Below are 25,109 nucleotides of genomic sequence, written 5' to 3'. Positions count from 1 at the left end.
GGAGTGGTGATGGATCTTTGTGGAAAGGCAACAGCACTGTGGAAGCTTACAGCACTCTGTTCTTGAAAAAGTACCAATTGTTTGTGCTGCCTTTCCACCAGTGTGCTGAAATTCATAGATATTTCTCACGAATGCAAGGTGTGCATGTACCTGTGGCTCTTTGTGCAACCTTCTGCAGGTGCTTGGGTGAGAGGATGTAGTCTTCATGCCACAGCTGGCAAAACTATTACAGATGGTTTCCCTTACTCTTCATCTGGCATAGAAATGCTGGCTAGGTAAAGGTAAAGGGACCTCTGACCGTTAGGTCCAGTCGTGGATGACTCTGGGGTTGTGGCGCTCATCTCGCTTTACTGGCCGAGGGAGCCGGCGTACAGCTTCTGGGTCATGTGGCCAGCATGACTAAGCCGCTTCTGGTGAACCAGAGCTGCACACAGAAACGCCGTTTACCTTTCCGCCGGAGCGGTACCTATTTATCTACTTGCACTTTGACATGCTTTCAAACTGCTAGGTTGGCAGGAGCAGGGACCGAGCAATGGGAGCTTACCCCATTGTGGGGATTCGAACCGCCGACCTTCTGATCGAAAAGCCCAAGAGGCTCTGTGGTTTAGACCACAGCGCCACCCACATGCTGGCTACTAGTCTCTTTATAGGCTGGTAGAAAAGAAGTCAGCAGGCTGATCTGAGTCTTGTCCCTGTTTTATTCTGGATTGTTTTATCTGATTTATTTTTAAATGTTGTAAACTGCTTTGAGATTTTCCCCCTTTAAACTACAAAACTGTAGACAAATGAATTTATTTATTTATTTATTTCTAATTTATTATTATCATTTTCACGAGGGGGAGGAATAGCGACCAGACAGTCTGTACTGGTGACTGCAACCCAGGTTTAAGGCACCATTTGGCGATTAGCTTGTATATCTGAGTTTCTAACACGGGGTTGTGGGGGGGATGATAGCCAGTTGTGTGGGTGCATGAGTTGAACTGACTTTCCCTTGCAATACCTCAGGGGTCAGCAACCTTTTTCAGCCGTGGGCCGGTCCCTCAGACCATGTGGTGGGCCGGACTATATTTTGAAAAAAAATATGAACAAATTCCTATGCCCCACAAATAACCCAGAGATGCATTTTAAATAAAAGCACACATTCTACTCATGTAAAAACACGCTGATTCCTGGACCGTCCATGGGCTGGATTGAGAAGATGATTGGGCCACATCCAGCCCATGGGCCTTAGGTTACCGACCCCTGCAGTACCTCATGTTCCCCTCCCCATATCTGCTCTAGAGGATCCAGACAGATTTTGAGGAGGATCAGAAGGGGAAGGTCTGTTTGTCCAACACTGGATTTCACCCAGGGTCTGAGCGATAAATGATGATGCAGTAATCTTGGAGGATTCCCATTTCTTTCTATGTTGGTAGGTGGCTGATGATTCTGTCTGGAGGGAGAGAGTTCGGTTAGCAGGGTGCCACAACCAAACAGGTCTTCCCCGGCCAGTCCCACACACCACCACCTCACCTCAGAACATTGCGGGGGGGCTTAGAGAAGGGCTTCCAAATATTATCTTGGTGCTTGATGTGGGCGTAGGCTTGAGTTTTAAGCATCTGGTGTCCAGACAGAAGTAGAGAAATTGGTCGTTATAACTTATGTGCTAAAACTGCTTACACTGAGTTACTTCATTGTTGTTGCATGATAACCAAAGGATTGAAATTCAAATTCCAAAGAGGAATGGACTCTCTACGTCCCTAATATTCAAAGTAGCTGTTTTATCACACTAGGTATAAAACAGAGGATGCTAATTGGGATCAGAACCAGGTGATGACAAAAATTGGCTCAAGGTATTTTTTGGGGGAAGGAACTCTACCGGTTTATGTTGAGTGCCCTGCCTTTTGCACAGACACTTATATTCATGGGCTGGAAAGTTGCTGGGTTGCTGGAAGCACAGAAGCCTATTTCTCAGAAGGGTACATTTATTTGGGAAAGTACAGAGTAGGTGTCATATGCAAACTCATGTTAACTGTTGTTTGTACTTCTGGCTGATAAGTCCACTTTGTGCTCAGAGTAATGCAGGAAATGATGCACTGCAGAAACTAAAAGTGGCAGAAAGGAAAATGGAATTTATTGGCAAAATCTTAGAAGCAAGAAGGCTTCTTGGAAACTAGAAACTTGGCAGACATGTGCTTGAGTGTTTATTTCAAAACACCTATGTAGCATCTTTTGTTTTATCTTTTTTATATTTTGATCTCAAAAGCAACAGAAGCCAGAAAGCATGTAAGTGTGTGTGTATAATGAAAGTCAACAAATTATCAAGCCATAGCACTGGGGGCGGAATCACCATTTAAAAAGATGCTTTCAGCAGAGGCAGTAGAACTCGGTGAGGTAGCCCACCTGTCTTCCGACCATTACATTATAATGGCCAGCATGACTAAGCCACTTCTGGTGAACAAGAGCTGCACACAGAAACGCTGTTTACCTTCCCGCCGGGGTGCTTCATGTGATGTGAGCTGGGCAGAAGCATTGGATTGGCTGTGCCACCATGCTGAGCTCTGTATACCTCTCTCCACCCTATTGGGAACCAGCTACAACACCGTGTGTCTAGAAGGCAAGTGAGCAACACTGCCCTGCCTGTGCCATCCCGCTGACTGGTACACAGAGGTTCACACAGATTCCTGGTGAAAGATAGGGGAAGTCCCACATACACTCAGTTCTGATATTCCCCACCCTCCAACACATTCCTCCCAGCACTGTCCTCAGGGCAGCAGGCTTTATGTGATGGTGGGGCAAGGCAGGTTGAAATGCTCAACCCTTTGAGGGTCATCGCTGAATCGAGCACCCTTTCAGGTTGTTCCTCCAAGTGTGCAAACCCGATTTGGAACGTTCTAGTCTCACCATATTTACAAACGCCACGGCAACCATATCTGCTAAAATCCCTTTTGAGAAATAATTCTTGATTTTGTTGGAAGGTGTCTTAAGAACACAACGGTTCTGAGGCATTTGAAATGAATTTATCCTGTCTCTGCTGGTTTTGTAAGCAGGTGGTTAACTTGATCAACTTTTTATTTTAAAGTTTCCATGTAGTAAATTTTCTGGTGACTCAGAAAATGGTGACTAGCTACTTTTGGTGTTCTAACTTGAGTACAGAACACATCCAAGTACTGTATTGTTGTAGTCAGCTGACCAGCTGTGTGAAGATCTCTTAATTAATTCCAGCTGCTTAATGACTTTGAAATCTGATGCGAAATGCATCCTACTCTCTCTATACTTGACTAAATGTGCCACCTTGACTAATTGTGGTTTCGTGAAGGGGATGGTAGAAAGCAGTTTTCATCTCTCAAGAGGAATTGGTCTTCTTCATGAGTCAGCTGTAGCAGTGGCTCTTCCTATGCTAACTCCTGAGAACTTCCCCATAGTTTGAATTCTGCCCGGGCATAAAGTTCTGCAATAACCCAACAGTGGTCTGTTAGATTCTGGTAGAGTATCTGTGCTTCTTCAGATTGTTTGTATGAAAGAGATCTGATCTTTGCCTTTTCTCACTTTTACCCTTTCGTAGGTGCCTGACTTGCATTTGGAATCCCAAAGACTAAAGAAAGAACATCTGACAAGCTGGAATGTTAGTTTCAACTTTTCAAGATCTCTGGGTTAGGAAGATTAAAGGAATCATATAAATTCGCCCAAGACTGTTGTAGGGCAGTCCTTGAAGGATTTGCTGTACTCAAGTGTTTGATCACTCACCATGAACGTGACAAGCTTGTTCTCCTTCACAAGCCCAGCTGTTAAAAGACTGCTAGGATGGAAGCAAGGGGACGAAGAGGAAAAATGGGCTGAGAAAGCTGTCGATGCCCTAGTAAAAAAACTGAAGAAGAAAAAAGGAGCAATGGAAGAGTTGGAGAAGGCATTGAGCTGCCCAGGTCAGCCCAGCAACTGTGTCACAATTCCTCGTTCGCTGGATGGGAGGCTCCAGGTGTCCCATCGGAAAGGGCTGCCCCATGTAATTTATTGCCGTGTGTGGCGCTGGCCTGATCTGCAGAGCCATCATGAACTTAAACCACTGGAATGCTGTGAGTTTCCCTTTGGTTCAAAGCAGAAGGAAGTTTGCATCAATCCCTATCACTATAAGCGAGTGGAAAGTCCTGGTAGGTATCTTCGTGTATACTTTGATTTTATTAGCTTACGCAATGCCTTTTTCCAACAGCTCAACTGCAATCAGATTTAAGATTATAGGACTGCTAAACTAGAGAAATAGAATGTGCAGCTTGCTGGGAGTAGATCCTAGAATCATAAGAGTTGGAAGGGACCCTGAGCATCATCTAGTCCAGCCCCCTGCTATGCAGGATTATACAGCTGTCCCTTACGGGGATCGAACCTGCAGCCTTGCCATTATCAGCACCACACTCTATCCAGTGGAACTATCTCAGTTATCTTAGTTATACTACTGAACCATCTTAAGACAGTAGCGCGCCACATCTATGCTTACTCATGTATTCAAGATAGACTCTGGTACTTGTAGGGCATAATAAACTGATATACTTCACTCTCTCCTTGTACATTATAGCTGTAATCTCTGTGTTACAAATACTATGTGACTCTTAAAAAAATCAGTAGGTTAGTAATGGCTCCCTGTGGTAGAGGAAGTGAAAGTAAAACTTGCAGTGGCATATGACCTTCAGCAGTGCATTCTGCTAAGCAGTGAAATAAACTAGCTGCTTTGATGATTATGTGTCTGGGACTGTTGACTTCCTATATTAGACCTGGGTGCAGCAGGGATCTTGTTGGAAGCCAGCCTCAAGTTGTCTGTCCCACATTGGGGAAAACTGCTCAAAAGCTCATGAGAATAGTAGATCTGTTGCCCTTGCAAGAACTGAATAAATCTTTCCCTAGTTCCACACTAGATTTTAGTACACCTGGTGTTTTTATAAGAGATTATAAACATTGAATGAGAGGGGCAGAACTGATTCCATAGTTGTGCACTGTTTTGGGGCTGTGTAGCAAATAGGGACGCAGGTGGCGCTGTGGGTAAAACCTCAGCGCCTAGGACCTGCCGATCGCATGGTCGGCGGTTCGAATCCCCGTGGCGGGGTGAGCTCCCGTCGTTCGGTCCCAGCTCCTGCCCACCTAGCAGTTTGAAAGCATCCTTAAGTGCAAGTAGATAAATAGGTACCGCTTTATAGGGGGAAGGTAAACGGCATTTCCGTGTGCTGCTCTGGTGCCGGTTCGCCAGAGCAGCTTCATCATGCTGGCCACGTGACCTGGAAGTGTCTGTGGACGGCGCTGGCTCCCGGCCTCTAGAGTGAGATGAGCGCACAACCCTAGAGTCTGTCAAGACTGGCCTGTACGGGCAGGGGTACCTTTACCTTTACTAGCAAATAGGTAGATGGTTGCGCAGTAAATCTATTTTCCATAACCACATTTGGAAACCTAGTGTAATTTTTGTTCAGTGAATTACTTTGATAGACCAGAACTGGTTCTCTCTCCGCTTTAAACTGGAGGAGGGGGAGAGATTGCTATGGATAAAAGTTGCAGGGAGTATCCCAATTATTCCAAGTATCCCAATTTACATACTTGAGCTCCAGAAAACTGTACTATAGATATTTTGTGTGTGTGTGTATGAGGGGGGGTGAACACTGTGAAAAGTGATATGCCATTTGGAAAGCTGAGACTGCTAACTGCAGCTGAAGGGCAGGAGTAACTTAAAACTGGCAATTCAAAGCTTGGAGAATCCAAGCTTTGTCAGCATGCTTCCTGGTTAAGATTGCTGCATATATGTAGAGACGGGAGGAGGAAGAAGTGATAGGGGAAGCTTGTCGTCATCTGGCAAACACTCCAGCACAATTGTCGGAAAGAAGTGCCTTGCGCAGGCATGTCTGTAACAGCTAGCTATAACGGACTATACAAAGCCATGGCCTGTGTACACAAAAGTGTTGTAGTTTGAAAGACTATGCTAAGTCTAACTGGCTGATTTTTGGTAAATGTTTAAACATGCCTTTGAATCTAATGTAATAAGGGGTCATGGTTGTCTCCTCCTGGAACTGTAAGGATGTGTATTCTGGTCTTGGAAACTTTGTGTTTTGTGAAGTCTTTTGTTTTGCAATGCAAAGGTAGCAGTCCTTCAGTGACTACCTTTTGCCTTTGAATTAATTCTTTCCTTTTACAGGTCCTAAATATTGTATGTCTCAGTACAACGAACTTCCAAGTAATTACACTTAACACAGTCTACTCCTCCCAGGCTGGGCTTCTCTTGTATCTGCATTTTCAAGTTAACAATTTAAATGACTAACGTAGGTGTGCTCTAGTCATATTTGGAAGACTCAAGTGCACTCTTTTGACTTTAGGATTAAATTGCAAAAGGAAGAAAGAACAAGCAATTTAGCTAATTTGTTAATGTGCTGAAATTCATTTTAATTGGATATAACCACAGATTAAGAGCTGTAGCTCTCTCACCTTGTTATCTGTCCTGGAAGTAGGGTTGCAAATCTTTTCCTCCCGCTCCCACTGGCAGCAGAGTTTTTTTCAATAATTCTACCACATGGATAAATCTGTAGGTTAAGTTCTTAAACATTGAGGTGTAAGCTTGGAACCCCTCTTAGGCAGGTGGTGGAAGGCAGTAAGTTTCAAGCAGAACAAAGAAAAACTGGCAATCATCTTGGTATATGTATCTGCCATGCTAATTCTTCCTTCCTAAATTGGAGGATGCCTTGTCACACCTGAGCAAAGAGTGGTTTTACTTTTTAAAAATATTATTAATATTACATTTATATCCCACCTTTGTTCCCAAGAGAGTCCATTTTCCTGGGTAAATAGCTAGTAGTGATGATGCTTGTGTGTGTGTGAGTGTGTGTGTGTGTGTTTGAAATCCGATGTATTCTGTAAACTTGGACATTTTGGAACACTTGGCTGGTATGTGCTTTAAAACATTGAAGACAGAACTGGCTTCTGGTTTCCTTGTAAACTTTCCTTGTAAAGAGCCTCTGGGATGAATAATTTGTCTTGACCTCAGTTTTTGTTGTTCTTGGGACTTGGCCCACTCTATAGTAAGAGGGGAGGATATTAAGGCTCCCCTTAAGAGACACTGTCTGATTTGTAGTTTTATTATATTACTAAAACGGCCTTCCCTAAACTTTCCTCCAGTTGTTGTTGGGCTCCAACTCCCATCACTCCAGCCAACGTAGCCAGTGGTCATGGATGAAGGGAGTTGCAGTTCAGTGACATCTAGAGAGCCACAAGTAGGCCAACCTTAAGTATCTGTGCTAGTATCTCCTTCGTAGATAGTGAAATGAGTGGTTCGGTGTGGTTTTTTTAAGGCACACATGCACACACATTTAATTTAAATACACACACTTGGTTAGCAGCAACTGTCTCAACAAGCCTTTTGTAAAACTCTTAGGTGCTGGGATAACCTATTAAAATATTTCCTGAACCAATTTCCTGTAATGTATGCAAGTTTTAGCCAGCACACAAGCAAATATAATGTGGAGTATTGACATTAAAAGTTAGATCTTGAGGTGTACAATGTAAACCAAAAGTATATTTACATTTTGTGATGTGATGCCCTGGATGAATCCCTCTAAAATGCTTGAAATCATCTTCTGCAATAGTGATGAGCTTCGATACTGAACTTGGTGTCTTTAAGTGGATGCCAATGGAATTCATGAGTCAGCAGTGGCTCCATGGTTTCCATGACTAAGAACATACCCAGGCATTCAGTCCTCATGTGATTTATTATCATGTGGGGGCGAAAAGGAGGGACATGCTTGCTAGCCTGGCTTCCCTCTTCTCCCAGTCACATTCCCCTGATGACCAGTCCCAGCCATTTTAGTGGGATTCATTTAGGGGTAGATTTTTTAGGGTTTTTTACATCAGTTGGTGGAATGATACACAGTGCTAGAAACTCCTTAAACCAACGTTACAGTCGCCAAAACGGAATGTCTAGTTGCCATTTTTGGGGGCAAGGTGGCTCCTATGTCTTATTTTTTTCAAATGATGGACTGACTGATTATCAGTTAAACATCTGGCTAGTTCAGATAGCTAGGTGAAGAACTATGAGAACTTAATGAAGAAAAGTCACTTTATCCAGGGACAGTCCACATATATATTGGCCTATTCCTACCTCTTTCTCTTAATGGTTACACTGACCATTCATAACGTAAGAGTATTCTTCACAGCTGTGAGCAGGGCAGCAGGGTGGGGTAAGTGAAGACAAACTACAACCATTAACTTATAACGTTGTTCACTGCTCCTGCTCAGGCTGCACAGAAAAAGCATTTTGGTTTCTGAAATTCATTCTTATTGTTGCAGATAGCATCCTGAACTACAACTACTCCAAGCTATATAGTTTTGGAAGACCTAATCTTAATACTGTATAGTGTTATCTTGAAACTGTAATATAGGCTGCAACAAATTTGATCTCAGGCTAGTTTCTCATTGGTAGGCTTGTCTCCTTTGCCTGCTACGTAACATGCAGACATAATAATCCATGCTTTTAGTGTAGATGTGAACAGTTGTGGCCTAATGCAGGGGTCAGCAATTTTTTTCAGCAAGGGGCCGGTCCACTGTCCCTCAGATCTTGTGGGGGGCCCGACTATATTTTGAAAAAAATTAATGATGCAAGAGCACCATGAGCCCCGGTGGCTGCTTGCCTGTGTCTTGCAAGCGGCAGGGGTTGGCGGCGGCAGGATGATGAGCGGCGCGCGAAAAGGCTCTGGAGAGAGGCTGCTTAAAATGGCGGCCGCTCGAGTGCTGCTGCTGCTGGCACCAACAAAGCCCAGCCCCCTTCCTCCTCTAGGCAGGGCGGGGAGAAGCCAGGAGGAGGGAGGGAGGAGGCGCTGCCGCCATGTGAGGGAGAGGTAAAGAACACATGCACTGGTGATCCACACGCAATTCCTGGACTGTCTGCGGGCTGGATCTAGATTCGGCCCGCGGACCTTGGTTTGCTGACCCATGGCCTAATGTGATTGGATGCACGTTGTGGTTATCACCTGTACTATGACATTCACCTTGCAATAAGGCCTTTCAGAAGTGCAGAAGAGGGAAAGAGAGTAGGGACAAGGTGGGCTACATCTATTGTGCTTGGCAACACTGCTGTGCAGCAACACAAACTTTTAGTTAGTAAGCATCACTAGGTGAACAAAGCAGACATTCCTGACGACAGAGTTGCTCTAGAGTACCAGAACGCAACTGCTCTCCTTGTAAATCAGTTCCTTTTTCATTTCAAGAAAGGAAAGTGATAACGCTCTACAGCTGTATCCTCCAGTATCTTGCAACCTCTCCAAATAACAGATCAGTGCCTCTTGGTTACTTTGCAGCAACAGGTGTGCTTGGCTCAACATAGCCAAAGTCTCAAGCTGTCTCTTCGATTATGCCTCTTCCTCTGGGCTGGCAGCTACTTCTGAGATCAGCTTCCTTTCCTGCTGTGTCGAATTTTAGCAATTTATTTTGTACAGTGGAGGTGTCCAACTTGATCAAGCTAAGCGTGCTTATCCCAATCCAACTACAGGCAGGTTTTTCATCTGACCCTCTTGGGGTTTTGCCCTCTTGCTCAAGGATGTTAATTTGGGGGACCCGGGTCACTGGGAAGCTCCTGTGCTTTTACTGATGGCACTGGTGGGAAGATTTCCTAGCGCAGAAATGGGAGAAGCCACACTCAAGTCGACCTGCTGCTTTTTTAAAGGTGTCTGAAAAGGTATAGAATCCTTCTCAGAGTCTGGGACAGGCAACTCTTCCCAACCCAATAGCTAGCATTTGTATCCCACCAGGGGGTCTCACTGACTCGCTACAAGCTGCCCTAAAAGTGATGTGCATAGGTTGAAGTATGCATGTTTGTCTTCTGTTGGAGCAGGTTCAGACTGAAGCCTCTTGCCATTTCTGGGAGCTAAATTAGTGCTCGGTCCCACATCTCTGCTTCTGAGAGCACACATCACGGTGCTTGTGTTTTGCAAACTGTGTTTTTATTAAGGGAAATCTCACAATAGGCAGCGTTCACATACTTTCACAATGTGGGAGAGTCTTAAATTAGCGACATGGTTTCCATGAGCTGTTAAGGAAACGCCGTACCAAAAGTGACACTTTCTTTTCCCCTCTGCCCTTTGTCTGTCGTTTGCATGGAAAATCCAGTGTCTCTGGAACCTTGGAGAAAATGACTAGTGTATCCACTTTTAGATTGCTAAAAGCACTTTGAAGATTCTCTTTCCAGCTATTCTCGAAATGCAAAACAAGCCCCCCCGCCCCCCAAAAAACTTAGTGTTTCATATGCCTTTGTTTAAATGTGTGAGAGAGGAGAGGAAAGATGTGGCTTGTTGTGGTAATCAAGGCATGAGTTATTCTAGGCTCAGTCTCCTTACAGGAACCCAGGAGAAGATGCAACATTTTCAACAGATACCAGGGGAACTGTTAATGTCCTGACCTGGTGCCCATAGGCAGTAATGGGCTGAATGAAGGGAAATAACTTGAAGCAAAATTCAGAAAAGACAGAGGTGATCGCGGTTAGAGAGATGGACTCTTGGAATATTGATTTGGCTTGTTCTGGACAAGATTTGAAAAATGGGCTTCGTCATTTGGGGGCACTCCTGCATCAGGCTCTGCATCTAGATGTCCAAATAGTGCTGTTACTGAAGATGCTGGGAGTTCACAGGAAGCCAGGTGACAGAAGATTCAGAGAAGGCAGGTTGTTTGTCTAGAAATTGTGTCTCATGGGGGTAGTGACCTTGGGCAAGGATGCCTTTGCCCAGCTTAGGTTGGTGCACTATCTGCATCTGTTCCAGAAAAGATCGGACCCAGCCACAGTAACGCATGCCTTGGTTGCATCCAGGTTGGATTACTGTAATGTCCTCTGCATGAAATTGCCTTGAGACTTCAGAAACTTTCAGCTGGTCCAGAATCTAATTGCAAGGATGTCACCAAAGATACCATACCACACAGATTCTGTAATGCCTGCGTTTGTTGCAAAATTATTTCCTTCACATAATTTTAAGTGCCGGTGATGACAGTTAAAACAATAAATGGCTTTGTGCCATGATACCTGGATCTATACCTAAGATGGATTAGAGAGACCCATCTGAGTCCCATTCATAGTTGAGGAAGGTGTATAGAGAGCCTTCTCAGTGGCTGCATCCAGATTGTGGAATACCTCACCCAGCAAGATCTATTTTACCCCCTCTTACACATTTAATTGCTCACGTGTTAAAACTTCCCTGTTCTGGCAACTGTATATCTAGCTGGGCAGGTGAATTTCATATGCTGAAGCCTCATTTGAGAATGTTCTGACTCTCCCAGCCCGTTTCTGAGTTTTGTGCTGTTTTCTTTTATGGGAATGTGCTTTTACTTTTTTTAATAGTTGTAAAATGCCAAGTACAAATGCATTGGAAGAGTCTGTTTAATGCAAATGCACTGGACAGACTGGGTAAAAGTTTAACAAATAAAAGAGAAAAGGCAGCTTAATGTAAATATAGTCATATGGTGCGGGTGCTGGGAGAATCCTAACTTTGTGTATATACTGAGGGCATCTGAGCTCATGGAGTTTGACCAGAAAAGGGATCTTAGGGTCATGGTGGATAGCTCACTGAAAATACTGACTCAGTTTGCGGCAGACATGACAAGGGTGAATTACATCACGATCATTAGAAAAAAACAAAAACAAAAACCAATTCTTCCAGTACCATTTTTAGTGTGACCATGCTTAGTATACTGTGTACAGTCCATGTTCAACTGTCTGGTGTCTGACTTCTTCCTAAATTGGGTCTAAAGCTTTGGGAGCAGCCCAATTCAGACTACTTTGGAGAAGGCCCATTTTGTATCAGACAAGGCCCAAATCCTTCCAAAGTTGCCTATTTGGTTCTGGATTTGGATTCTCTCTGAAGCAGATGCATACTCCTACTATATACAGTAGTACCTCAGGTTACAGATGCTTCAGGTTACAGACTCCGCTAACCCATAAATAGTACCTCGGGTTAAGAACTTTGCTTCAGGATGAGAACAGAAATCGCATGGCGGCAGCGGGAGGCCCCATTAGCTGAAGTGGAACCTCAGGCTAAGAACAGTTTCAGGTTAAGAACAGATCTCCAGAACGAATTAAGTTCTTAACCCAAGGTACCACTGTATAGCATGACTTTCAGGATCCTTGGGAGCTTGCTTCTTAATACTAGTTGCTAGGGAGCAACAATGAGAGAGGGTTTTTTATCATCATGTTCTGCCCGTGAGTTTCCCATAGATATCTAGTTGGCAACTGTTGAAAACCGTAGCATTTCAGTATTAACCTTTTAGCACATTGCTTATACTAAAAATAAACTTTCAGCTGTTGTCTCTTTAAGTTCTCTGTCCATAGCCTATGTAGTGCTATCATTGTCTTCAGAAGAATTTCCTAGTTAACAAGGTTTTGGCTTACAAACCATTAAGTGGTTAGCAAGCCAGCAAAATGCACTAAAAGTTTCAAACGTTGGCATTAAATATACAAAACACTGCTCCGTGTTTTGTAAATAAAAACGCAGCAAATTCCTTTGATTATCTTGTTACTAGCTACTGTGAAAACCGAGTTTACGACTCTGGGACCCTGGCAGTCACTGTGACACTGTATGAATTTAAGTTATGTAATGACAGGATCCAATGAAGTGTCTTTGCTGAGACCTGTTTGTTCCTAGAATGTGAATACCCCACATGCAACGGTTGCATCCATGGAAGAGTTTGCCTTTGTTCTGTAAGTGTGGTCTTGAACTAAGTTTTCGGTCTTTCTCTCCCCTCCAACTTTCCAGTTCTTCCTCCAGTGCTTGTTCCGAGACACAGTGAATACAACCCACAGCACAGTCTCCTGGCTCAATTCCGCGTGCCACAAAACGAGCCACACATGCCACACAATGCTACTTTCCCAGACTCTTTCCAACAACCCAATAGCCATCCGTTTCCTCACTCGCCCAACAGCAGCTACCCAAACTCCCCGGGAAGCAGCAGTGGCACCTATCCTCACTCACCTGCCAGCTCGGACCCAGGAAGTCCTTTCCAGATGCCAGGTAAGCTTGCTCCAAGAGGCCTTGGTTGTAAGTTCTCAGTGTTAAGGGCATGGTTGGGACACTTGTTCTGCTTGGGTTAGTATCTCATGGCAACCAATGAAAATGCAAACATTTGCATGTTTTTAAAGGTTTATTTACAGGGACACGGGTGGCGCTGTGGATTAAACCACAGAGCCTAGGACTTGCTGATCAGAAGGTCGGCGGTTCGAATTCCCGCAACAGGGTGAGCTCCTGTTGCTCAGTCCCTGCTCCTGCCAACCTAGCAGTTCGAAAGCACGTCCAAGTGCAAGTAGATAAGTAGGTACCGCTCTGGCGGGAAGGTAAACGGCATTTCCGTGCGCTGCTCTGGTTCGCCAGAAGCGGCTTAGTCATGCTGGCCACATGACCCAGAAGCTGTACGCCGGCTCCCTCAGCCAGTAAAGCGAGATGAGCACCGCAACCCCAGAGTCGGTCACGACTGGACCTAATGGTCAGGGGTCCCTTTACCTTTAAAGGTTTCTTTATGGCAATTAAAACTACAGTGAAACCTTGGTTCTTTAACTTAATCTGTTCCGGAAGTCCATTTGACTCCTGAAAGCATTGGAAAACCAAGACGCAGCTTCTGATTGGCTGCAGGAGCTTCCTGCACTCAAGTGGAAGCCGCAGTGGATGTTTGGCTTTCAAAAAACGTTCAAAAACTGGAACACTTAACTTCCGGGTTTGCCTGGTCGGGAGCCGATTTGTTTGACAACTAAGCCGTTCGAGAACCGAGTTATGACTATACATACTTTTTGTCAAAAACCATAATTTTATGATCACTGCAATTGGGACAATAGCTGCAAATTTTGCCCACTGAACCTTTGGATGTGTTAAACTTTCACCTGTCAACTCTTGGAAACTGTGAATAGGTGTTGCGTAATGTCTCTCTGGCTTTACCTAGTCTGCAAAGAAAAGTTTTTGAAACTATGGAGCACCCAAGGATTTTAATGAATTACCACATAAAGATAGCATTAAAAGATTTATCTTAGCTGATCGTGAGAGCATTATGCGCTGCTAGAGAATTGGTCACTGGAAATTGGACCCATAGAGTTCTTCACTAGCTAGAACTTCATTTGTAGAACATGATGTAGCATAACCTTGAAGTTAGTTACAAATCTGGTAAAAAAATGAGGGGAGCTGCACTTGCCCTCTAGGTTAGAAGTCAAAGCAGTGAGGTGCTTTGTTCAACTAGGATTCCAGATTGGTGCTAGAAGATCAAATCCAAATGACCAGGGGAAGGCAATTGTCCATTAAAAATAAAACAAAACCCACACTTCACATTGGTTCAAGAACTAACTTTGTTAGTAGAAGTATCTTATGACATGAGTTTGCAGTGTCTCAAAAGGGCAAGTAGACAAAGAGTAGCATGAAGTTTGCTCTTTTAAATGTTGCAGAGAAATAGCCTTTTCTCACTGTTCGTTAGTTCTTCCAAATCTCTCCTGTGTGTTTTGGGTTGTAAAAAGATACTAAAGAATTCCTCAGTTGTGTTTAAGCTTCTAAAAAATTAAACCAATGTAGGAACACACAAACATGGATGAAGAGAAGAAGTATTCAAACTATTCCTGGTGTAGCAATCAACAACTGTATAGCTGGTGACAGCTTAAACCTAAGGATTCTGGCTGGCTACCCGGCAATAAACTGGTCTTAGCAGCACTGATGTCAACAGCACATGAGTGTAAATCTTGCTGTGTACTGGATTGCAGCCCCTGTTTGCTAGTAAACTTAAATGTTACTTGGTTCATCTCCTAATTGAAATGCTTTATTTTGATAAGTGGTCATGCATTAACAGCTCACTTGAAAGCCACAGGCCACCAGTAATTCCATGCAGTTGAGTGGGCTGGTGGAGGAAGGACAGATCACTCCATTCTCCTCTGCCATTTGGTTTCTGTGCTAGATGGGTAGGAAGGAAAGCCTGATCCTCAGTTCTGTCCCTCCTCTGTCATTCAACTTGATCAAATGCATTTTTTTTAAAAAACTAGCCTGCATTTCTGCACATCTTTAAAAGAGGGGGGCTTCCCTTCCAGCATGAGAATATGGGTTCCTCTTAGTAGGTTGGCAACTTTAACTGGCTTCTTTGTAAGGCTGCTTTAGCTGCTGTTAGTTCTGTTGCAGTACAATAATAGGGAATTATTGCTGTTGGAACTGGGAAGGTAGGAAAAACAGAAGTACAATAGTGTTGGCCGAAATCTTTTCCAGCAGGACTGATCTTTATTAAGCACCTAAAACCACTAGCTATGATAAACATACATTAAAAAAACAAACCTCCTCAAGATCGCTTATCTCATGTAGAATAAATTTACCTTTTTCTGCTTCAAAGCCTAGTTCCCTAAAAAATATACTCTAAACTATTATTCCTTGATCAGAAAATAATAGCTTCCGTTGTTAGCCTTGTTTATAAGAGTTTAGTTTTGTCTAGCAAGTCTCACTTGAGACACAGGAATGAAGAGTTTTATTGGGTTATCATGAATAGGAGGAAATTGTTGCTTGACCTGTCTTAGCGCTTTCTACTAATGTACAAAGAGAAATTAAATTATCTGTCCTGTATTTTTCCCATTTAGCTGATACTCCCCCTCCTGCTTATCTGCCTCCAGAAGATCAGATGACACAGGATGGTTCACAGCCAATGGACACCAATATGATGGCACCTTCAATTCCTCCAGAAATAAGTAGAGGAGGTGAAAATTTTAGGTTTTTTTCTCCCCCTTTTAATAAGAAATGTGGTCTAACATATATATGTGGCATGTGGAGTATAAACATGGTTGTAGCATACATTTTATGAATAGGAAGCTGTGAATGATCATATCTGAATTATGGACTTCCAATAGGTTGCTGGTTGGCCGCTGTGAGAACAGGGTGCAGGACTAGATTGCCTGATCCAACAGAGGTGGCCTTAGGTTCTTATGATTTATAATGCTGCACTCATGCTCTGGACTAAGAGTCTGGCATAATAGCAAGTAAATGTCAGTGGATGTCTTCTCCCCAAGTAACAAGGTATGAAAAATGGTGTTTCAGCCAAACTTGCACCAAATCATGCACTGCTTCTTCCTCCTCATAGCTGCAGACAAGATGCTCAGATAACCAAAGTGCATTCTGTGCCAGCAGTTTTGGAGCCATCTTGGAAAAATAAGAGTAGACAACCTCTTGGTTATTTAACATTTTGTTTTAAAGCTGGCTTTCAACCGATAAAGCAAATCTTTGGGTAGTTTTGCTGATCTGTTCATTTCACGTAGACCTTGTTGCTGACAAAAGCAAGAAGCAAATTTATCATTGTTTATGCCTGACTCTGTAGACCTTCTGCACACATTAGTTTTCCGATTGTCCTGTATCTTTGTCCTGTCATTCTTGCATTCCTTAGGAATAGCCCCAGTAAGCAGAGGGCTACGTCTCTAACCAATCTTTAAGGGTTTGTTTGGATATTCTGGTCACAGCAAACTGCTGTGTGTTGGGTCGTAAGAGATGCATATAAATAGTGTGCTTCTCATTAGGTTGGCTCCAGTTCATGTGGCAGGATCATAAAATTTCTGCCACCGGCACTGCCACATGTAGTGTTGTGTGTTGGCTAGACCATGACCATAGCAGTTTCATCCAAGAGCACTGTCAAGATGGCTGGATCTGGAACCAGATTATTTTTACAAGCTGTGTTGTTACCAGAAATCACAGCACTTGCAGCGTTACCCACTTCTGTGTTCACAATGGCAGTTTCCTGCACGCCCTTCCCACTGTGGCTTTGGGGCCAGATATTTTAGCAGGAGGCAGGGAACAGTATGTACTGGACAGCTGAAGGATGTTGCAATCACAAGCACAGAAGTAGTAATGCTGCAGGCCCAACGACTAGTAGCAACTAGTGGCAGATGCTCCCTCTAAATCTGGTAACTTTTTCCTCCCCTGATCTTAATATCCCCCCCTTCCCGTTTTTCTTTTTTCTTTTTAGAGGGTGAAACTACACTTGCTTATTTCCTTTACACTTACATTGTTTACGCACACCTGTTTCCCTTAATTCTGTGAGCTCATTTCTCTACTCCTGTACCTCTACCTGGTACGTACGGTCACATCCTTTGTTTTATAGCCCTTCAGAAAAGGTCTGCTGAAGTTCGCATATAGGAAGGGCACCGGCAGTAAAACGTAGGCTCAAGCACTCTCGCTGCAGACATTTAGAGAGGCCTGTTCTTTGTGAAGATTTGTTAGTCTTAAGAGATTTGACTTAACAAGCTGCATCCTGTCAATGAAGTTGGGTAACTCCTATTGTTGGCTCATGCTGGGAATGGAGAGACAAAGCACACCTGCTCTGCATGACTTAAGGCAAATGTGAGGAAGTTAGTATGAAATCTGTGTGAGAGAGATATGATTTCATTCTGCAGGAATGGCCAGCTGGCAGGATTTCTTCCCGAGTTTGAGAACTAGGGCAAAGCTGTGTGCAGCCTTAATGGTTGCTGGCATCTTACTGTGAAGAGTGCACCTACTTACTAATAATTAAAGGCTGCCGTACAATGACTTGAAAGGATTAAAAATATCATGGCTTGTTTGAATCAGCACTTCTTTGCATAGCTTTGGTAATCAGTGAACAGGATGGAGAAAAGCCTTATTTACAAAAAAGTATATACCACTGTATCATAAAAATATACCAGCAGTTTACAACAAAAGAAAAACAGTTTATATTGTGGTAGGATACGATATATTATACGTCTAAAAACTAGTTAAAAGCAAAAAGAAATGAAAAAAACAAACAACAATAGACCATGATGAGGGATGTACTCTTAATTGCCTGCATAAGCCTGATGGAATAGAAAAGTTTTCAGCAGGTGTTTCAAAGTTGGCACAGAAGGTGGCCACTGAATCTCTGTTGGCAAGGTGCTCCGCAGGACTGGCCAGTGGCACTAAAGGCTCAAATTCTCATTGTTGTCATATGAGGCCCAACTCGGGGAATATAGTCTGCCATCTTCAGTTTCATAAAATTGGTTTCCTACAGCCAAAACTACATTTGTGACTGTCATTGGTTGACTCTCCCTTCTTAGCTACCACAAGTCACTGTGGTGTAGTGGTTTGTGTCAGATGAAGGCTGAGAGTTCTCAAATTCAGATCCCAATCTGGCCTTGAAGCCCACTTTGGGCCAGGTGGAAAAAGCCCTGCAAGGCAGGGAGCAGATCTTCCAGGAGTCACAGCTGAGATGGTCATAGAGTGCCCCAGGAGGTCATTATGATGGACAACTGAGGCCAGGGTATGCCAGCCCAGCAAACACTCCTAGCTGTAGAAGGCAATTGGGACTTCTGTGGCTGGCTGAAATCCTGGAGTACTAGGAACTTCTTCCTTCAGGGACAGTGCAACCCATTCTGGATCGGGTCATCCACCTGATTCCTGAACACAGGAACCACCTACCCACAACACCTCTGTGTTAGAAGGATTCACTCTCAGTTGGTTGGTTTCCAACAAGCCCATCACTGCTTCAGGGCCAACAGCATTTTCTCAGCTTCTGATCCAGTTGACATGGACAGATAAGTGCTAAGTACTTGCAAGACCATGCTCCAAATCCCCAGCAACCAGTGGTTTAACATGGCAGTTGAGTTACCATAGGAGACAGAATGGACCCTAAAGGGTGGGTGAGACCCTTACTTGGAAGTGCAACTCCACCATGATATGGACATTTGCTCAAGGTGGCAAAGTCTTTTGAGCAATAGTTCCTGGTGCAAAGCATACATTTTGAATTGCATACTGTCCAATGACTTCATTGTAAATAGGCATGGTTTACGGTAGCACATCTGGGTTTTCTAAAGCGTTGAAGCGGGCTGTGATGAAAAGGATTGCCACTAGGTGACCAGTCAACATCGTTTGGTAAATTGAGTGAGACCTGGTAGTTTTCTTTCTAGCTCATTTGCCACACAAACACAGCACACCTGCCCAAACATAGAGATAAGTAAAGCTTACTGGTTACAATAATTTTGGGGGGAAGCCAGTCTAATCATTCTACTGCAGGGACTCTCAGCCTAACCAATTAGTAGATTATCAGTACTGCAGCCCCAGTTTTTGTGAGTCTACTTGTAAAGCAGGGTGGTAAAAAGAATCTGCTCACTGCTTATTAAAGTACCAGTTAGAGCTCCTTCTCTTTTTGCTATGTGGAGGCTTTGATTGAATTGCTAGTGTGGCTCATATGTATTGCATAATAGGGCATTGTGGGAGAATGACTTCTAATTAGCAGCTGTGTAGCCAGATTATTTTTTTCCCCCTTTTGGTTCTTCAGTGATCTTAAGCCAAAACCTACACACTGAAAATAAATAAAACTTTAAAGCTCAGGAACTCATTAATTCTAGTGTCACTGATTTCTGATTTTCCTCCTTTCCAGATGTTCAGGCAGTTGCTTATGAAGAGCCAAAACACTGGTGCTCTATTGTCTACTATGAGCTTAACAATCGTGTTGGAGAGGCATTTCATGCCTCTTCAACAAGTGTGTTGGTCGATGGCTTCACTGATCCTTCAAACAACAAGAACAGGTTTTGCCTAGGGCTGCTCTCCAATGTTAACCGGAATTCCACCATTGAGAACACCAGGCGGCATATTGGCAAAGGTACTGTGGGGTTTTGTTCATATTTGAAAGTGGAAAGAGAGAGGAGCTGGGATGCAAGCAACATTTGTTTGCCTCAAGGCTTCATTGAGAAGCAACATATTCAGCGTTACACAATGTAATCTCCTTGCAAAGAAGGAAATTTTGACAACACATAGAAACAGGGTTGTGCACGATCCGACTTCCAACTAGACAGTTTTCTCCCAAATTGTTTTGTTGGAACATAAACCTCTTGAGCTGCAATTAAGCTGGTGGATCTATTACTACACAAGGTTCTTATATAGGGGTTAAAATCACTATTGGGCTCCCTGATGCAGCTACAGGAGTATTTACATAGCTTGCAAAATAGTGGGGCTTTTTTGCAAAGGGCAGAGAAGTTGACATCTCTTGCTTTCCCAGTTCAGAATCTGAAATTGTTTCCAAGGTAAAATAGTACTGAGATCCATAGGAGAAAAAGAGGGATCACTTAAAATTTATCTTTATCTTTTATAGAAGTGTTTGTATTACAGTATATGCCACCTGTTTTAACCCATAATATAAAACTATATTAAAAAAACCCTATGTGCTGTCTCCTTTATTTTAAGAACTGAAGTAATTTAGTAATGTTCTGGTTTTCTGTATAATTTGTCTTTCTGGAAGCATTTGCTTTTTGTCTCTCTCTCTCTCTCTTAACAAAAAAAAAAGAGAGAGAGATGGTCTTGAGTGAAGACTATAGCTTCTATACTTTAAATTGTCTTGGAATAAAAATAGTTTAGTCAATTATTTGTATTAATAATTCCCTACTTGGTTTTGCTGGAATATGACTTGGTTTTACAAAGCCAGATATGAACAAGGGATACTTCCCCCCCCCAGGGTATGACTGGTATTTTGGCTATATAAAAGATGGCTTTCTCTTCCAAGCATGTGTAAGACACAGTTGGGGGCTATCCACTACTGGTGCCTTTAAAACTATTCATAACATGCCTTTTGGTGGTGCACTGAAGGACTTTTAAAAGTTTGAATAGCAGCAGGGTTTTAATCTTTTTTGCCCGTAACAGCCCCATTCCTTACTAGGGATCTAGTTATGGACAAATTATTTAATTACATTTATATCTTCCCCTTCCTCCAAGAAGTTCAAGGTGATATACATGGCATCTTATTTATCCTGTCAATAATCTGTAAAATAAGTTAGGCTGAGAGACAGTATTAACCCAGTTGAGCTTCAGTGTTTGAGGGGGCCGTTGAACCCTGTAGTAGATATCCCCAGTACTAGTCTGACATTCTGATCATTATGCCGCACTTGTGGCCCAATTTGAGAAAATAGCTGTAGCCTCTAAATTTCACTTTGAGTCAAAGAACTCTAGATGGCAGGTAGCCACCAATAAGGAAGAGTATGTCTAATTTCTCTAGTTGAATCAGTATTAGTGCTTGGGACCTATAGCTATGCAGCACATAGGAACTCCTATTTCCTTTTACTAAAGGGTTCAGTAAAATGTCTTAGTCTTAAATTTTGCTATTGAAAATTATCACACGCACACTACTAGATTACCATTTTTATTTTGCAAAGAAATATGCATATTTAAGAAGATCTGCTAAAACTACAGTAAACCCCAATCTAAACAGAAGCTAAAACTCAGATAAAATGAAGAAGTACTTGGCTAATGAGAGTTGGGCAGATGTCGTTCTATCCCATTGGTTTCATTAGACACAAATTCACTTGCATCCCCTAGTTTTTAACTAGAAAAATCCTTCAAATCTAAGGATATATGCAGTTGTCCAGAAAAGCAGATGTCCAAAAAATGTTGCCTATACAGCATGCAAATAATAAATTTGGACAACTGCAGTTATGCGGTTGGGCCAAGTATGTAAAATTCATGCATCACTGGGGGGGGGGTGTGATCCTCATTTGGACAAAAGACCAGAAAATACTCATATCCATCAATTGCTGCTTTGAATACCTGCAGCAGTCTGAAGTGCTTTGACTTCAGAATAAAACTAACAGAATCATGTCTCTCTTATAGGAGTTCACCTGTATTATGTTGGTGGTGAAGTCTATGCAGAGTGCCTTAGTGACAGTAGTATATTTGTGCAAAGTCGAAATTGCAACTACCATCATGGCTTCCACCCAACTACAGTCTGCAAAATTCCAAGTGGCTGCAGTTTGAAAATTTTCAACAACCAAGAGTTTGCTCAACTTCTGGCTCAGTCGGTGAACCATGGCTTTGAAACTGTGTACGAACTCACCAAGATGTGCACTATCCGCATGAGCTTTGTAAAGGTAAGCAAGGCTTTGGGGTGAGTGTGCCTTCGCGAGGCCTTGGCCTGGGGAAAAGAATTAACTTGAGTTGATACTATTAAATTTTAGACCTCACATCAATACAACTCTTGCTATAATAACAACCTAGACAGACGAAGGCATGTGCATGCAAATGCTGCCCAAAACTTAAATCTTTTGGGGGCTGCTGCTGAGCCTGCTCAACAAATCCTCCAAAAAAGTACAGTGGTACCTCGGGTTACATACGCTTCAGGTTACAGACTCCGCTAACCCAGAAATAGTACCTCAGGTTAAGAACTTTGCTTCAGGATGAGAACAGAAATTGTGCTCCAGCGGCACGGCAGCAGCGGGAGGCCCCATTAGTTAATGTGGTGCTTCAGGTTAAGAACAGTTTCAAGTTAAGAACGGACCTCCAGAACGAATTAAGTTCTTAACCCGAGGTACCACTGTACTCTAGAACTGAAACTAAGAAATACTTATTTTTTAAAATTGCACTGTGTCTTTCATGTTAATCAAACTTAAAACTGAAATATATTAACCTGGATTTTGTGAAGTGTAGCTCTAGCTCCAGAATCAGTGGCAGCACTAGAAACATACCGTATTTTTCGCCCCATAGGGCGCACCGGCCCATAGGGTGCACCTAGGTTTTTTGGGGGGGGGGAAATAAAGAAAAAAAAAATATTTCCCCCCCAGGCCCCAGAACAGGCTGCTATCCGCAAGCCTAGGGAGCCCGGCGGGAAGTCGCGCCGGTCTCCCCAGGCTTGCGGATATCTGCCCGAAGCCCGGGGCGCGTGGAGCTCAGCGCGCCCCAGGCTTCAGGATACAGGCAGCTCTCCAAAAGCCTGCATTCGCCCCATAGGACGCACACACATTTCCCCTTCATTTTTGGAGGGGAAAAAGTGCGTCCTATAGGGCGAAAAATACGGTACATTCTTATTAAAAAAATGTAAGAAATTTATATCCAATTTCTTTTCACAAAAAATCATGTTCAGCAGTAAATGTCTTCCACTAAAAACTCCCCAATAATAATAGTAATAAAGCAATAAAACTATACCTTGTGACAGGAGAGAAATCACCCCAATGGGTCTAATGCCTCTCAGAAACGTCTTTCCTATTGAGTGGAAGGCCAGTAAGAAGCTTGGTAGGTGCTCCCTGTGCAGAGAGTTCTATAATCTGGGTGCAGCCATTGAGAAATAGAGAAATGTTGTGTTTGGCTGACTTGTTCAGTGGTACCTTAACATCCATCCAAAAGAAAATAATCTCTGAATTTCTAGAGATAAGGTGCACAGACAATGGATACAAAATAGATGGCTGTAAATATGGGGGGGGGGGAAATAGTACAAAGAATTGAGAGCAGCACTGCCTGACTAAACATCAACAGGTGTTTTCCCTTGAAAGCAGAAGACATTACAGCACAAGCTGCCCCACCCCATTGAGCGTGATCACTTACTTGGAAGATTCATGTCTTCAGGGCTTTCAATCGGGCCCATCTGGCAAGGTTTTAAATCTACTACAGATTAAAATTCAGAGATCAGAAAATGGTTGCGCTCCTTTAATGCAAAAAATAAAAATAATGTCTCCTTTACTCAATATGACGCCATGTTACTGTCTTTGGATTCTCAGAATGCAATTAAATCTGTAGCAAGAATTGTTGTAACATTCACTCTGTGTTTCTAGGGCTGGGGAGCAGAGTATCATCGGCAAGATGTCACAAGCACACCGTGCTGGATTGAGATTCACTTACATGGTCCCCTTCAGTGGCTGGATAAAGTTCTTACGCAGATGGGCTCTCCTCATAACCCAATCTCTTCTGTGTCTTAAAAGGATTCGGAGCAGCTACACTTAAGAAACTATTGAGCCTTGCATGTACTTGAAGGATGTATGAGTCAGACACATGTACAAAACTGGCAGCAGCCTTTATTATACTTGACCTCTGTGACCAACTGTTAGATCAGGAAAAGCCGCTACTAAGTTGTTGGTATCAAAGACTTTTTAGTTTACATAGTAGTAATCTTTATACAGGGCAGCGTGTAATAGCTAGGGATGACCCAAGTCCACGTAATCGGGACGCTGTTCTCAAGCAATCTTATCTAGAACACTAAGATCCCCTTGTGCTGAATTTCCATTGTGTTTTGCGTTCTGGGACGAGTACCAAAAAAGAAGAAGGCTACTCTCCTTTTTTAACAAGCTTCTCACAATATTCGAAAGCTAATGGTTCTTGGTAATAGTTGCTATCCTCAGAAAAATTAAGGCTTCTGTGTAATCTTCTGAAACTGTGTACTGACCATACCGCTGCAAGAATTTTTAGGTATGCTCTTTGCTAAATGTATGTACAGTGTATCTGGAAGTTAGAGATGGACTAGCCTAAAGAAATATAGTTGCGGGAGGCGGGTGGGAAGGGAAGCTGACATGGACAGGTAGAATTATACTGTAAACATAGCTTGTTAAATAAGTCCAAGTCTTGCTGTGTGCATTTCATTTTTATAGAGGCTTCATCTTACTAACTGATATATTTCTGCCCAAGCACAGCTTCATGGAGCAAGGCTGGGTCAATAAATGCTTTTGTCATGTACTGCAAGGTCTGTATATTTCAAGACAAACTATACAGCCTTTTTTAAGATTGGACAGTTTTATGCAGTTCACATAACAGAAGTAGCTGTTTTCGTTTTGTAAGAGGTTTGTGTTTTGCCAACTTAGCAGATGTTAGCACATGTTGGGAGGACTTAAACAACCTATTCAAGTGTCTCAGACTTAAAGGTTAATTTTTTACCATTTAAATTGTTTTCTTTCTGCTAATGTTTTTATATTCATTCAAGCTGTAGTACTTTTCCAGTATTTTTTTATTCCAAAACTTAGTGGTTCATCTCTACTGAAGTTCAAATAAACGTATTGCTTACTTTGATTAAAACACACTCTTGTGCATTTTTCCCCTTATCAAACTACAAAACATGAAGTAGCTGTGATATAAATGAATATCAGTTGCTGAGAACAGTTTCTTGGAAAAGGAGATATGCAATGGAACTGATATGCAAGCTGTCAGCATGGAAGCACAAGCAATACCTAAAGCTCCCTTTTATGCCTTCTTTAAAGAAAGGTAGCTTCATTGTCTAACCTTATTGCCAAATTTATTGGTAAAATTCTTTAAAACTTTGCTGGTGCTTTTAACTACCTTATTTTACCACATTGCATGTGTTTGCCTTCCTTTTAGCTGCTTGAAAAACACAAGCTTAGCGGTCTTGGTGTGAGGGATGTACCATGGTTTTATGCTCACTGCTTTAAAAAGAAGAAATATACCTAG

General features: G+C 42.8%; 1 protein-coding gene across 2 annotated transcripts in view; it reads left to right on the top strand.

Moving 5' to 3' along the window:
* The window catches only part of SMAD1 (SMAD family member 1), a 37,137-nt gene extending 12,418 nt beyond the window's left edge, over window positions 1–24,719 (top strand). The window contains exons 2-7 of one of the 2 annotated variants that reach the window (XR_014552163.1): window positions 3,545–4,127; window positions 12,732–12,986; window positions 15,563–15,679; window positions 19,339–19,560; window positions 21,558–22,039; window positions 22,269–22,398. Coding sequence is in view for 1 of the 2 variants with exons in the window: in XM_083631254.1 (XP_083487380.1) it covers window positions 3,728–4,127; window positions 12,732–12,986; window positions 15,563–15,679; window positions 19,339–19,560; window positions 21,558–21,814; window positions 23,489–23,632 (1,395 nt within the window). In the remaining variant the exon portion in view is untranslated. Of the gene's footprint in view, window positions 1–3,544; window positions 4,128–12,731; window positions 12,987–15,562; window positions 15,680–19,338; window positions 19,561–21,557; window positions 22,040–22,268; window positions 22,399–23,488 lie in introns of those variants that run through there. The other variant, XM_083631254.1, reaches the window with a different exon arrangement.
* The last annotated feature ends 390 nt before the right edge of the window (window positions 24,720–25,109 follow it).

The sequence above is a fragment of the Podarcis filfolensis genome, assembly GCF_964270895.1.
Source record: "Podarcis filfolensis genome assembly, chromosome: 9".
In the NCBI taxonomy this organism is placed as follows: domain Eukaryota; kingdom Metazoa; phylum Chordata; class Lepidosauria; order Squamata; family Lacertidae; genus Podarcis; species Podarcis filfolensis.
This window is presented reverse-complemented; position numbering and strand designations above follow the sequence as displayed.